The sequence below is a fragment of the Danio rerio genome, chromosome 3 (assembly GCF_049306965.1).
Source record: "Danio rerio strain Tuebingen ecotype United States chromosome 3, GRCz12tu, whole genome shotgun sequence".
NCBI classification, from domain to species: domain Eukaryota; kingdom Metazoa; phylum Chordata; class Actinopteri; order Cypriniformes; family Danionidae; genus Danio; species Danio rerio.
In genome coordinates this window covers 62,022,275-62,036,617 of record NC_133178.1, presented here as the reverse complement: position 1 = coordinate 62,036,617, position 14,343 = coordinate 62,022,275, and the positions used below count along the sequence as shown (strand labels likewise).

The 14,343-nt window shown below is 37.0% G+C and overlaps 2 protein-coding genes across 3 annotated transcripts; both read right to left on the bottom strand.

The window, feature by feature from the left end:
* Positions 1 to 2,003: 2,003 nt before the first annotated feature.
* cenpx (centromere protein X) lies at positions 2,004 to 6,092 on the bottom strand. Its single transcript, NM_001303055.1, has 5 exons — positions 5,964 to 6,092; positions 5,757 to 5,808; positions 4,411 to 4,464; positions 4,226 to 4,314; positions 2,004 to 2,177 (listed from the first exon to the last, which is right to left on the bottom strand). Exons 1-5 carry the CDS (start codon positions 5,997 to 5,999, stop codon positions 2,163 to 2,165), a joined length of 246 nt encoding a protein of 81 aa, NP_001289984.1. The 5' UTR covers positions 6,000 to 6,092; the 3' UTR covers positions 2,004 to 2,162.
* Positions 6,093 to 8,595: 2,503 nt separating this feature from the next.
* LOC101883902 (heterogeneous nuclear ribonucleoprotein A1-like 3) lies at positions 8,596 to 12,590 on the bottom strand. Of its 2 annotated transcripts, XM_073945286.1 has the most exons (5): positions 11,327 to 12,590; positions 11,097 to 11,186; positions 10,376 to 10,471; positions 9,211 to 9,357; positions 8,596 to 9,008 (listed from the first exon to the last, which is right to left on the bottom strand). In XM_073945286.1, the coding sequence occupies exons 2-5, from the start codon at positions 11,166 to 11,168 to the stop codon at positions 8,940 to 8,942; spliced, it is 384 nt and encodes a 127-aa protein (XP_073801387.1). In that variant the 5' UTR covers positions 11,169 to 11,186; positions 11,327 to 12,590; the 3' UTR covers positions 8,596 to 8,939. The 2 variants fall into 2 exon arrangements, with proteins under 2 accessions (XP_073801387.1, XP_005171710.2); XM_005171653.4 differs by having other exon boundaries at positions 11,097 to 12,299.
* Positions 12,591 to 14,343: the final 1,753 nt, after the last annotated feature.

Genomic DNA, 14,343 nt, shown 5'->3' with positions numbered 1-14,343 from the left:
CACATGAGCTACATGCATCAGTGGTGTTGCTTCACTCCCATTCATTAGGTCTCTCGCGGTGCATAATGGGACAGTGTAGCGGCGTATGCACACTTCAGAATCTCACCAGAAGTAGTAGCTCATCTGGGTAGTTCTCACATACTGTTTTACAAATTCGGACATACTACTCGACTCGCATACTTTTTTTCTTTTTTTGTGTACTATATAGTATGGAAGTATGCAATTTCGGACCTCTAATGGTTTCAGCATTGATATCTGCAATAGGGTATATGCACAGCTAGTGTTTTTTCCGCAACAGATAAACTTCCGGTTAGGGGCTGAAACCGCTAAAATAAAAACCGCTAAATTTTGCTATCTATATTCCAAATCATAACTTCTGTACAGCAGTTCCACATAAATAAATGTCCATATTTCATAGACATGGAGCAGAACAATGGAATTTAATGTGTTTTATACATTCTGAGACCCATTTTTAATGGTATATCATTCAAGCAGTGAAGATAATTGATTCTTAAAGAAAAGACCTTTAACGTGGTGATTTTGTAACGGCATACAGTTCACCGGAAGCGATTAAACTGGGTTGCTGAAAATGAAAAATCCTTCTGCATATCATCAATCCATCATATGTCAAGTTGGGATTTTAATTAACCCTAAAGCACAGTTCAGAACATGTGATTTGTTTAGTTCTTGATAAGTTGAACACTAATCTAATAATAAGAATATATTTTATTTAGATGCTTTTCAAGACCTTTGACTGTAATTCTGGTTGTGTAAATGCTGTTTATATATTTAATACAATAAGACCGTGTTTGTTTTTGATTTGATTATGGACTTTAGATAATTTAATACTGTTAAAACACGACTCATTCATTTTCTTTTCGGCTTAGTCCTTTTATTAATTAGGGGGTTCCACAGCGGAATGAACCGCCAACTTATCCAGCATGTTTTTCGCAGCAGGTGCCTTTCCAGCTGCAACCCATCACTGGGAAACATTCTTATTCACACAAACACGCACTATGGCCACTTGTCTTTGAATGAAACCCACACAAACGCGGGGAGAACATGCAAACTCCACACAGAAATGCCAACTGACCAAGCTGAGGCTCGAATCAGCAACCATCTTGCTGTGAGGCGATAGCGCTTCCCACTGCGCCACCTTAAAATCCAACTGAAAACCATAAAGCATTTCATGTTTATATTGATGTTGTTTTCATCTGTGCTTTAATACATTTTATTTTGTATAAAAATGTATACTTTATGCAGATCCACTCCACTACAAATGATTCCATCCGATTAGGAATTCTTACCGCATAGGGAATAGAAATAATCTTGTGAAATCATATTTATGTTGTAATATTGATCACAGAAAACTAAATATTGCAATATCAGTTTTTCCAATATCGTGCAGCCTTAGTTCCCGCTCTTAAGCCAAATCCCTGACCTCCAATGAATTTCCAAGATGCAGATTTCCCTCAAAGTGTTTGGCCACACTGTAAACAGTTTTCCATATTGTGTGTTTCATGTATTGTTTTCCATTTATGCATGGTTTTGTGTGTAATGTGTAATTTTACACAAGAAATGCCATAAATATTACAAATTTTGAGGAATTCACCCTCCAAAATCATCATTTTATGCAGCAAAAATTGTGAATTTTTATGCAAAATCTAAAAGGATCTGGTCAAGCACTGAGCAGACAAAAAAGATCCGCAGACAGTATTTTAACAGGTACAGCCTGATGACTGCATGTGATTGTTGATTGCCAAGCGTGAAAAATAATAAAATGGCTGTGAAACATAGACTAACCACAACAGGCAAAACAACATGATAAAAAACACAGGAAAAGCACAATCTAAAAGAACAAACCAAAATTTCTGGATGTTCCATGACTTGGACAAAACAGATATTAAACTCCCTGATTTTCAGTGTCTGTAATATACTTTTTTATAACCCCATGAGCATGGAAACCCTGTATATGAAGATAGGGAGAATCATAAGTCAGATGCTTCTAATAATAATATTTTTTTTTTATTAGTCATATATTTAACACATGCACACCATTAAAGACACTGATACGATTGCTACATTTCCAAAAGAAGAGAAGACAAGGATGTTCAGTTGAAGAGAGCTGGTTTGTGTCTCCATCTGCTGGCTCCTCTGCTTAACTAAAAGTCAAGAAGCTGTAAAATATCACACACAAAAGATAATATAAGATGATGATTGTTTTACTATTGGGAAAAACACACATACACACACACACAAAATTTTTAAACAATTTTTACAATGTAGATTAACATACATGAAGATCTAGTAAACCAAAACTGCTTCAGGCTAGTTCACTTCAGTATAATGTGAATGACGATGTAGCCCAGATTAGCTCTGTGGCTGACTGACAGCTAATATTTTAAGATTTATTATATTTTATCACTATTTATGGATACGATTGTCACCCATAAAGAGATATACGCAAAATGTCAAAACATTGACCTGACGTTGGGTCAAATATGGACAAACCCAATCACTGAGTTTAAAAATTTAAATAGAGTCCCACATTGCGACGTAGGTTATTGCATCATTCATTCATTAATTTTCTTGTTGGCTTAGTCCCTTTATTAATTCCGGGTCGCCACAGCAGAATGAACCGCCAACTTATTCAGCAAGTTTTTACGCAGCAGATTCCCTTCCAGCTGCAACCCATCTCTGGGAAACATCCACACACACACTCATAGACTACAGACAATTTAGCTTACCTGATTCACCTGTACCGCGTGTCTTTGGACTGTGGGGGAAACCCACGTGAACGCAGGGAGAACATGCAAACTCCACAATTTTTGTATCAATTATGAGGAAAAAAAAGACAGCAACAAACACACCACATGATTAGCTATTCTGTGGCATTGAAAATGAACTTCCCCATAGCCGCATTTCGCTGCATTATACTTCTGCGTCAAGCGCACGTGTAGGCTCCGATGCAGCCTTCGTGTGGTCACATAAGCCCCTTTCACACAGTGATACCGGTAAATATCTGGAAAATTTCCAGCACGACTTTACCGGTATATTCAAAAAAGCGCTGTTCACACAGGCGAGGACGTTACGGAAATTTTCCGGAAAAGAGCATTCACACATCCATTCCAAAATACCGGCAAATTCTGACATCATTTACCACAAATGAGCTTTAAACGGCTGCGCTTGTATTTGTAAACATTTGACTAAATTACAAACTCTGTGGATGATCAATATTGTGAACAACTTTCGCAGGATCACTTTCGCATTTCGAGATGCAGGTGCTCACAGGCTGTTTCACGGGCACACGCAAAGCTTGAAGGTAAACAAACAACGGCTTATCATAAGCATCTCATCGATGATTATTTACACAGTTGGCATTAAGAAGAACATATAAACATTATCTGACTAACTTCTAGCAGCTAAATGTGTCTGGAAAAATATTCAAAGGCTTTTATTCTCACAAACCGCGCGGACGTAAATGCGTCTGACTGTTGTGTTTGGCTAAAGCAGACGTCTCACGTCAGCACGTTCTAGACGTGCACGCACTTATTACGGCAATCTTCCTTCTGCATTCACACAGCACAGCATTCCGGCAAATTGTCGGTAATGTTACAACTTCTCTTTCCGGAAAATAGCCAGAACGAAATTACCGGTATTTTCAAAAAGGACCTGTTCACACATACAACCTTTCCGGAAAATTGCCGGCAATTTTCCAGAAAGGTCTGTATGTGTGAAAGGGGCTATAGTCCTCACTGTGGCTGACGCCAACTTGACACACACCTCTCAAAAAATGTAACTACATATCGCAACAACACGTAGCGCAAGCTCTGTGATTGCGTCTGTTTCGCTACATGTGAAGAGCGTCACATCACCTTTTCGCATTCGTCGCAAATTTTGTGACATCACCCGGATGGAGGAGCTTGGCCGGACACGCCCTAGACCGAACCAATCACGTGGATCGAGCACGCCGTTGTTAATATTAGGAGGAAAATAAATATATGTATGCTGTTTTGGAGCTTGAACAAACTTTAAGACCTCGTAAAAACGCAATTAAGACCTTTTAATAACATTTAAGGGCCTTAATTTTCTCATAATTGATTTATCAACTTTTAATACTTTTCAAGACCCCGCAGACACCCTGATGTTATTGTAAACTCACAACAAAGATGTTAAAAAGAATGACAGACAACCTTAAACTCAAGCAGAAACAGATGAAGCTCACCAACTGCGGCAGGATCTTTTCAAAGTGCTCAATAGTAACTGTGTCACAGTCCTCGCTGCTGGCCTGTTTGATCGCTCGCCGTGTCGCTTCTGTACAAAACAATCATCATCATATCAATGAGAGAAACATTACACTGCACTGTACTATAATGCACACAGAGCCAGTCCAGGTGAAGCTCATCTTACCTTCAACAAACACTTTCAACATCTCCGCCACGAGGACGACAGCATCACTACTGACTGTGGAAGAAAAAGGTTACAGCTGAATGTGGAGATCCTGCAGACCATCATCTGGCAGAGGATGAAGGAGCCAGCACACTTTAAGTTAGGGATAAAAACATCCAGCAGGTTGTTATCGCAGAATAAAGCTTGGCAGGTTTATCGGCAGTCCGTCGTGAAGCGGAGCACTGTTATATTAGACTGAAGAGCTTTATTCCGTGAAATAAAAAACGTCCTGTATGTACTTTATACTGCTTATTACATGGCTACTTGCCACAAAACAAAAACTAGACACAAAATATTGTTCTGAGTCATAATAGTTTATTACTTATTTAAATACAAAGCTGACAGAAATAAAAACAGCTGATGACTAAATTTATTATTTAGTCACAAGATGGTGCCAAAAACACAAAGCTGACAGAAACAAAATTGGCTGAATAAAGCTTATACTAGCCTATGCATTATTCATTCACATGATGGTGTCAAACAGACAAAAACAGATACTTAGTAAGTGTATAGATTTAAACACATTTACTGACGTGAAGGTGATTGAAATTTCCTGGATGAGCCTGTGTTATACAGTAATTGTTATCTCGCAATAACATAGCTTGGAATGTTGCGACTGACCAATCAGAATCAAGTTGTCCAGATAGACATGTAATTGTTATAACTTTGAAAACAACTTTTTTTGTCAAACCTACTGCAAACTTTTACGAGCGATAATATCATTAAATGTGGAGGGGGGCCTTACAATATTTTTTTAGAGGGAAAAGGGGGTCTTAAGTTTAAAAAAAAGTTGGGAACCACAGAGGAAAAGTTGGTTTTATATTCGCACATTCGTTCATTTAGAAGTCTCTATATCGTTTACCATGTTACTTTGAATATTTGAACGGAATTAGGATGCAAGTGTGACTTAAAAACAACATTAACACTATCTAATTCACTGTGAACAATGCTGTACTTTGATTATCATTTGCTGCTAATATGATTTCCCTATTTATAATTTGCAAATAATACTTTTCTGAAATGATATTCAGCAGAAAGTCTGAATATCCGAATATAAAACCAACTTTACCTCTGTTGCTCTAACGTTAGGCCAGTAGCCTAAATGATAGACATTTTTTAAAACTTATATTACAACAGCTTTTAAAGACACTAAAATCAATATAACGCTGACTAAAATAATAATAACAACAACAACAGTTTGTCATAGAAAGATAATTCAAAATGTCAAAAATGGGGTTTCATGCATCAAAACAATAACAATCGTGCGTGCGCGTGTGTGTGTGTGTTTGTTTATCTCCTGAACTCACCTCTGGTTTTGTCCTCTCTGAAAGAGCGACTCAACAGCTTAGCAACAGTTTCCTGAAAAACAAAAACAGACGAATGTTAGACGTTACAAACAGGAACGAAAGCATACGAAATACGTCAATGACCCTAGAATATTAAACTTGCTATCGTTTAATGAACTGTTTGTTAAAGACGAGAAGACATTAACAAAGAAATGTGTTGAATTAAACCTTTTTAAACGCCACTTCATTTCCCGCGGTCGCCATTCTGTCAGGTTGTCGTCATGAAGGCTCCTGTGAGTCACTGGCTGTCCGCTTCTTCGTGTGCTGAATGGCACTTCGGACAGGACGCTGCTTCTCTCTAGCGCATCATAACAGAACTGCACATCTGCCAAATTGGGTTTCATGTTTATTGTTTTAAATTCTGTATTATATATTTTTATATTCTATATTCTGACAATGATAGAACTGTGCTAGGAGGATGAAACATCATAAGCATATAAACTATAGAGTATAACCATATAAAAGGCAGATTAAGAGAGCTTAAGTTTTTCTCTCATTATTTCTCTCATTGTGTTTGTGCGTCTGTGTGTGTGTGTTCAGGTGAAATATCACCTTGGTTTCAATTGTTAAAGCATACTTGTTTAATCTAATAGATTTTCTCGTTGTGAATTTTTTGTCATTTCTACACTTTAGCCTACCAATTTTTCTGACAAACAATACTATTTAAAAAAAATCCTCCTTAAAGTAATAAACTAATAATGATGTTCAACACAAGACAAACCACTACAAAGACAACACAAAATACACACAAATTACAACAAAACAAATAAAACAGAACACAAAAAACAAGACGGCAAACGCAAGACAAAACACAACAAAACAACACAAAACACACCACAACATTCATTTATTTATTTTATTTTCGGCTTAGTCCCCTTATTAATCAGGGGTCACCACAGCGGAATAAACCACCAACTATTCCAGTATATGTTTTACTGAGCGGATGGCCTTCCAGCTGCAAACCAGTACTGGGAAACACTCATGCACTCTCACATACACACACACTCATACACACCAAATTCGTTTATTCAGTTCACCTATAGCACATGTCTTTGGACTGTGGGGAAAACCAGAGCACCTGGAGTAAACCCACGCAAAACACGGGGAGAACATGCAAACTCCACACTAGAATTGCCAACTGGCCCAGCCGGGACACGAATCTGCAACTTCTTTGAGGTGACAGTGCTAACCACTGAGCCACTGTGCCGCTCTTAATTCTAATTATATATTAGTTAGTAAAGAATAAAAGCTAGGATGTTCTGGGAAAGAAAATTTCTGGCTCCCAGAATGTTCTGCTGGTCAATAATCAAAGTTCTAATACCATAAATAGAAAGTTCCTTTCAGCTAAGTAGGTATGAAAAAGTTGATTGTTCATTCCGCTGTGGTGACCCCTGATTAATAAAGGGACTAAGCCGAAAGGAAAACAAATGAATGAAATTACTTTTAACTGAGCTTCCATGTTTGTTTGTTTGTTTGTTTGTTTGTTCCCCTGGGAATTCCACCACCCACAATCTATCTTTTTCGTTTATTATGCTCACGTTGTTATCCGCTAGACTTTGAGAGTAAGAATAATAACTTTAGGCTTTGATGCTAATTGTGTCAATTTGATGACTGTCACTTTAAATTCAAATAAGATTGTGCCCCCAGTCCTCTTTCTAAAGTAGGCAGAGCTACAAATGCCATAGTGGCAGCTTCAAAACTCTATTGTCTGCTTCTCACTCAGGGCTGTTTATGCTAATGAGGGAGAGATTGTCACTAATGGGTGGAGATTTCACCCTTTTATAACATGTACAAAGGGAGAATGACAATCCAAGTGCTTTTATCAAGTGTGATTATAAAAAAATAGAATTAATTACTTTTTAGCATTAAAGATTGGCTTTAATAACACACAACAGTGAACTGCTCTCAGAGAACTTTCTCAGAATAAACAAACAAAAAGCGCTCTGGGGTAAGCTCAAATGTATGGTCGGTGCTCTTTGGGTAAGGGATTCATCAAAACAGCAACAAGAATCAGTCCAAGGCACTCGAGTAAAGTGAAAAATTTAAAAAGCCTTTATTCACATAAAGGGACTAGGCCGACAAGAAAATGAATGAATGAATGAGTTTTTCTATAGAGGCTTTACATATTATCATTATACATTGATGTATGTGTTTGTATATAGATGTATTTTCCATTTTTTTCTCTCTTTTCCCATATATGCAAGTGGGTGTTTGTGTATCTATGCCGAATTTATGATGAGAGTAGACTTTGCTCGTTATATTATTTGAGTGCCATTTGAGATGTTCAAATGAGTCATGTGACCGTAGTACTCAAAAGAGACTCTACACCAGGGGTGTCAAACTCAATTCCTGGAGGGCCGAAGCCCTGCACAGTTTAGTTCCAACCCTGCTCCAACACACTTACCTGTATGTTTCAAACAAGCCTGAATGACTCAATTAGTTTGATCAGGTGTGTTTAATAAGGGTTGGAACTAAACTGTGCAGAGCTGCGGCCCTTTTGGAACTGAGTTTGACACCTGTGCTCTAGACGCATCTGATCACTGTTACCCTGATGAAGGCAGACTTCTGCCGAAACGCGTAGGTTTTTAGAGATTTAGCCATGTGAATAAAGGCTTTTTAAATTTTTCACTTTATCCGAGTGCCTTGGACTGATTCTTGTTGCAACTTTCTCAGAATGTTCTACGGCTCCCAAATTATAACAAAATAGGAACCAAATGTGTTTGGGATCACTGGATAGATTGCCCAATTATGTTACTCAGAGACTGGGTGTAATAAACAGCTTAACGGACTACAAAAAGATAACAGAAAGAGAGGATCTTTATTTAAAGATTGAGTTAAGTCAATGTTCACAGTTTCAGGGGAAACATCCTTAAAAATAAAGGATTTCTTTCACCGAAGCACAATTACAAACTCAATAAAAAAGTGTTAGTTAAGATAAATGTAATAAACATTTCAGACACAGTATAAAAAGTATATATATATAAAAAGTTATTCTTATAATACAGGCGTTTCACAGACTTTAAAACAAGATTGATAATGTGATAATGGAAGGACGGAGCATCACACAGAAAGGTCACATTTAGTTCAGATTTCATTGAACAGGGTGATGTAAGATGAGTGCAAATCTCTTCAGGCTTTCCACTTCTAGTTCACACACACATCTGCACGAAAGGACTGGCCCTGAAGAGCGTTCAACTGGCTGCCATACACCTTCTGGAAAAAAAATGTTGATTGTTTTCAAGCTGTGCTGATCTATACTTGGTGTAGTAGTTTGTAACTTGCTACAGAGCTTTCTGAGTTGACTTAAATTAAGCCAAGTACAGTACTTGGGTTAAAAGTTGAGTCAACTGAAAAAAAGCTGTACAGCAAGTCACCAAAAAATTTGAAATTGACACAGCTAAGAGGTTTCACTCACTTTAGGTGTGATGACCTTTCTGAGGAGTATCTGAAATCCTCCGACACAATGAGGTCCGGCGTCATGTGCTGCTGCCGCTTCTCCAGAAGACGAATATCTCACAAAGCCCAAACCCTTTGGCCATCCTGAAGAGCTGTCTGTCCTTATCTGTTCACGAAAGGAAACGAAAAACAAAAAGCTGAAATTAATTATTTTCTAATTCTTCCCAAGTGCAGATTTTTTCCAACACATTTTTAAACAATAGTTTTAATAACTCATTTATTTTGTCTTGCTTGCACAATTATTTTGCAAGATACTAGTAAAGTGTAATCTAAAGGCTCAACTAGGGTAATTAGGTTAAATAGAAGAGTTAAATCAATCAGGCAAGCCATTGGACAATCAATATATATGTATATTCATTTTCTTATAGTCTCTTAGTCCCTTTATAAATCTGGGGTCGCCACAGCGGAATGAACCACCAACTTATCCAGCGGATGCCCTCTCAGCTGCAACCCATGTTTGGGAAACATCCATACACTCTCATTCACTACGGAAAATTTAGCCTTCTTAATTCACCTGTAGCGCATGTCTTTGGACTGTGGCAGAAACCGAAGTACCCGGAGGAAACCCACGCGAATGTGGGGAGAACATGCAAACTCCACACAGAAACACCAACAGATCCAGCCGAGGCTTGAACCTGCGACCTTTTTGCTGCGAGGCGACAGCACTACCTACGGCACCATTGTGTCGCCCATATATATATATATATATATATATATATATATATATATATATATATATATATATATATATATATATATATATATATATATATATATATATATTCTAAAAGATATAAAACTTTCTCCAGAAGAAGTACAAAACACACACACACTCATTAAATCTTTTCAGTTGTCAATGAGGCTGAATGAAGCTGAGAAAGTGGTTAGTGAGGACTTCCAACAATGGTTTATGCTTGATTTAATGCACATCTGACTTTATGTTTGATGCACCCATAAAAAGTATTGCTTGTAATGACATTTCATTTATCTAAGCAATTCTATAATAAAGCTGAAGCAGCCAAATTTGATTTGAAAAGAGTTCACTCATACATTTGGCCATGCAAAGGATTTTTCCGGGTAATAAAGTTCAAATATTATTTAAAAATGCATATAAATGTACTTACAACACATTCTGTAACTGTGCCAAATTTCTCAAAGTGGCAGCGGAGCTCGCTGTCGGTCAAATGTGGATTCAGATTCGTAACGAAAATCCCATGATCCTGAAATAAAAAGGAAGAAAGGATGATATTTCCCAAACAACTTCTCTGTCTGTGTAGTGTCATGTTGGTGAACTTGACTTTGCAAGCAATCATTTGTCAGATATTACGTCTAGGATATTACAATATCTCTAATAGATATGGAGGAAAAGGAAAAAAAAAAAACATGAAATTTGAAAATTTTATAATAATAAATCAACAAAACTGCAAAAATGTTATGCTTTTTCTACCCTCCATGAAAGTCATTGGACAACAGTGGCTTGTTTTGTAGCCAGTTGAAAATAATGAATTAAATAATGAGGAATAAGTAATAATAATATTAATAATGGGGGTTAATAATATTGAAATTGGCTAATAATATAACCTTCACAATTTTTACAGTTTATTTTAAAATAACTTTATTCCAACTGGACTAAAAGATCAAAGACTATCTAAATTTTCTTGCTGTTTTAAACAGCGCTTGAGATATTATTTGAAAAAAAATAATTAAAATATATTTTATATGATAGCATATTTGAGATAGCTGAGCAGAGAATGATGCTTTCAGTATAGTTAAATAATGTAAACCAAGTCTTGTGTGTGTAAGAAGGTTAATTTCTAAATGTGTGACAATTTGTTCACACTTTACCCAGTCTCCAAATTTTGGAAATTCCTGATGGTCTTCAGAAAGGCAAATATATAAAGGTCTGGTGGATTCCATTGTTGAATAGTTTAATGTCTATACAAAAGTAGAAAGACAATAGAATGACAATAGTGCAACAGATTTCACGTTATATCCATTAAACCACTATAGCTTTTAATATTAAAAACATTACCAGAAACCTGAAAGTTTAAACGAAATAAGATAATCATACATACCTAAAGCCGACAGTAGTTGATATGTTCTGATACCGTCAGACGAATGAACCAAAGTAGCTCCTCTGTGTAAGGTTGATATGAAATTTATAGTGTGAATGTGATGAGAAGCTCCTCCCACTAAATGCATGATGATTGATGGCATGTTGAGATCTTGCCAGCATGAGCTCACAGTTCCTGAGAATTCACTCTGACATAGCTTTTACTTTGCAATACAATGTCCCATTGAGTGAAGATTATTGACCTTAGCAGTGTTGGAATGAATAAAACACACTGACCGAAATAAAGAGCAATCTTCAGTCATTCCATCTTTATTTAAAAAAATATTGGTCCAAAAATAATTGAAAAGATGAATGGTTACGGCTGGAAGGGCATCCGCTGCATAAAAACTTGCTGGATTAGTTGGCGGTTCATTCCACTGTGGCGACCCCGGATTAATAAAGGGACTAAGCCGACAAAAAAATGAACGAATGAATTTTTGAGGTTGTAATTGATTGTTTATTACACCACTTTTTTACAAAGGCACAAAAAATACATATGATATGATAGGCCTCCTCATACCGAAGAGTTTGACACTAAAACCACTCCTGTCACTCAAACCATCCATTAAAGATTCATTAATAAATGAAAAACCTAATTTTGCACAGCCTTCCCTGGTTTTTTGGTCAATTGCCATGAAACCAGTGTTGTAGTAATCTCTAGACTCAGTAAATAAATAATAATTGAAAAAAAGCTTAACTCTACATTTTGGATAGCTGTGAAAGGCTCATTTACGAAAGGAATGTTTCATTATGGATCAGCATGCCAATTAACATGTAAACCTCATGCAATTGGTTGTGCTCATGTGACATAATTGTAAACAGGTGTGCAAAATTTTGTAGAGATCACACAAAAGGTCTCAAAAACAGTAGTTTCAGTGTGCCTTTATGCTCATTTTAGTTGTTCAATTACCATTTTAGCTGCTGGATGGCAGCACAAGACTGCTGTTGTCGGTGCTTTTCAAAGCAAAATAAAATAAAACTAGAAAAAAGATGCTGATTTTACCCAGCTTTTCACAAATACACTTGATCTACATATCATATGGTAGATTTACTCTTTTTGGGCAGCTTTTCCCAAAGACATCTGCTGTCAATCAAACACTTTAATAACTTTAACTTTAAATAATTTATATTACATCATTAATATACATTCTTACAAGCTATTGATATAATAGTTTAACCATATATATAGTCAGAATTTATGGCTGACGTTAAAACACATCCGCAATGGACATAACGTTGACACACAGGCAAAAAATAAAAAATAAAAATAAATAAATAATAAAATTATATATATATATATATATATATATATATATATATATATATATATATATATATATATATATATATATATATTTTTTTTTTTTTTTTTTTTTTTGCCTGTGTGTCAACATCATGTCCATCGCGGATGTGTTTTAACGTCAGCCATAAATTCTGACTTGATCAGAATTAAAGGTCCCTAAATGCTTCAACCCCCATAATGCCGCTTGTGGCTTTTATCAGTTTAATTATGTCTTCTGTTGTTAAAGCCCTGTATTTGGTTCAGTTCTTTGTGCGGTATTAAAATTTCAACCCTTCAAATTATGCCTGTGTCCCATGTTTCTGTAGTAAGTGTGGTTTTTGTAAATAAATAAGTGTTTTTTTTTTAATAACCTCCAAGTCTCGATTGTCTGTGGGGAGACACCTTGTGACATCAATAGTGGACAGATCAGAAATAAAACTCCAATAATGTAATTCGCATCCATAAATAAACACTTGTGAATCACAAATACAGAACCTGTTAATTAACAGATGTCTTTTACATTGTACATTACCCAGATAGCATACAAGCGTGGGCCACTTTAGGCAGTTATGCGGCACTGGTGGTACTCCTTTGGCTCAGACAAAATGAATGTGAGCCTGAAGTGGCCCACCTGTACAATGGCAAAGGGGGGCTAAAGATTCAAATTCATATATGGGCCATTTAAGGCAAAGGTTTAGCACTCATGACAAAATGCAATCTGAATGTGAGGCTAATGTGGAAAACGATAAATTTGGCCCAAATGATGGAGGACAAATGTGAGCCACAGTTGGCAAAAATGTGGCAAAGTCATTTAAAGGTAATTTGGGTCTAGGTGGGTAGGTGCAAATGTGGCCCAGATATCTTAAGAAAAACGTGGGCCACTTTTGGCAAATATTTGGCACAGTAAGCTCTGGCTATTGCGGCTGTGAACCTAAAGTGGTCCAAAGAAAATATGGCAAATGTGGCCCAGTAATTTTAAAACATGTGTGGGCCACTTTTGGCAAATACGACACAGTAAGAATAAAAGCAAACTGTGGCCCAGAATAGGGTCAGTTCTGGTTCATTTGGTTGAATTCTAGCTAAGAAGTAGTATTGCTTTGGCTTATTTATGGGCCTGATCTGACAAACAGGAGAGGAGCCCCTAGAGCCATCGTCCCATTCAGTATGTGATCCAGAGTGTCTGGTGTGGGCCAGAATAAAAGCAAACTGTGGCCCAGAATAGGGTCAATTCTGGTTAATTTGATTGAATTCTGGCTAAGAAGTGGTATTGCTTTGGCTTATTTGTGGGCTTGATCTGACAAACAGGAGAGGAGCCCCTAGAGCCATCGTCCCATTCAGTATGTGGTCCAGAGTGTCTGGTGTGGGCCAGATCTGGGCCAGAATAAAAGTAAACTGTGGCCCAGAATAGGGTCAGTTCTGGTTCATTTGGTTGAATTCTGGCTAAGAAGTGGTATTGTTTTGGCTTATTTGTGGGCTTGATCTGACAAACAGGAGAGGAGCCCCTAGAGCCATCGTCCCATTCAGTATGTGGTCCAGAGTGTCTGACGTGGGCCAGATCTGGGCCAGAATAAAAGCAAACTGTGGCCCAGAATAGGGTCAATTCTGGTTAATTTGGTTGAATTCTGGCTAAGAAGTGGTATTGCTTTGGCTTATTTGTGGGCCTGATCTGACAAACAGGAGAGGAGCCCCTAGAGCCA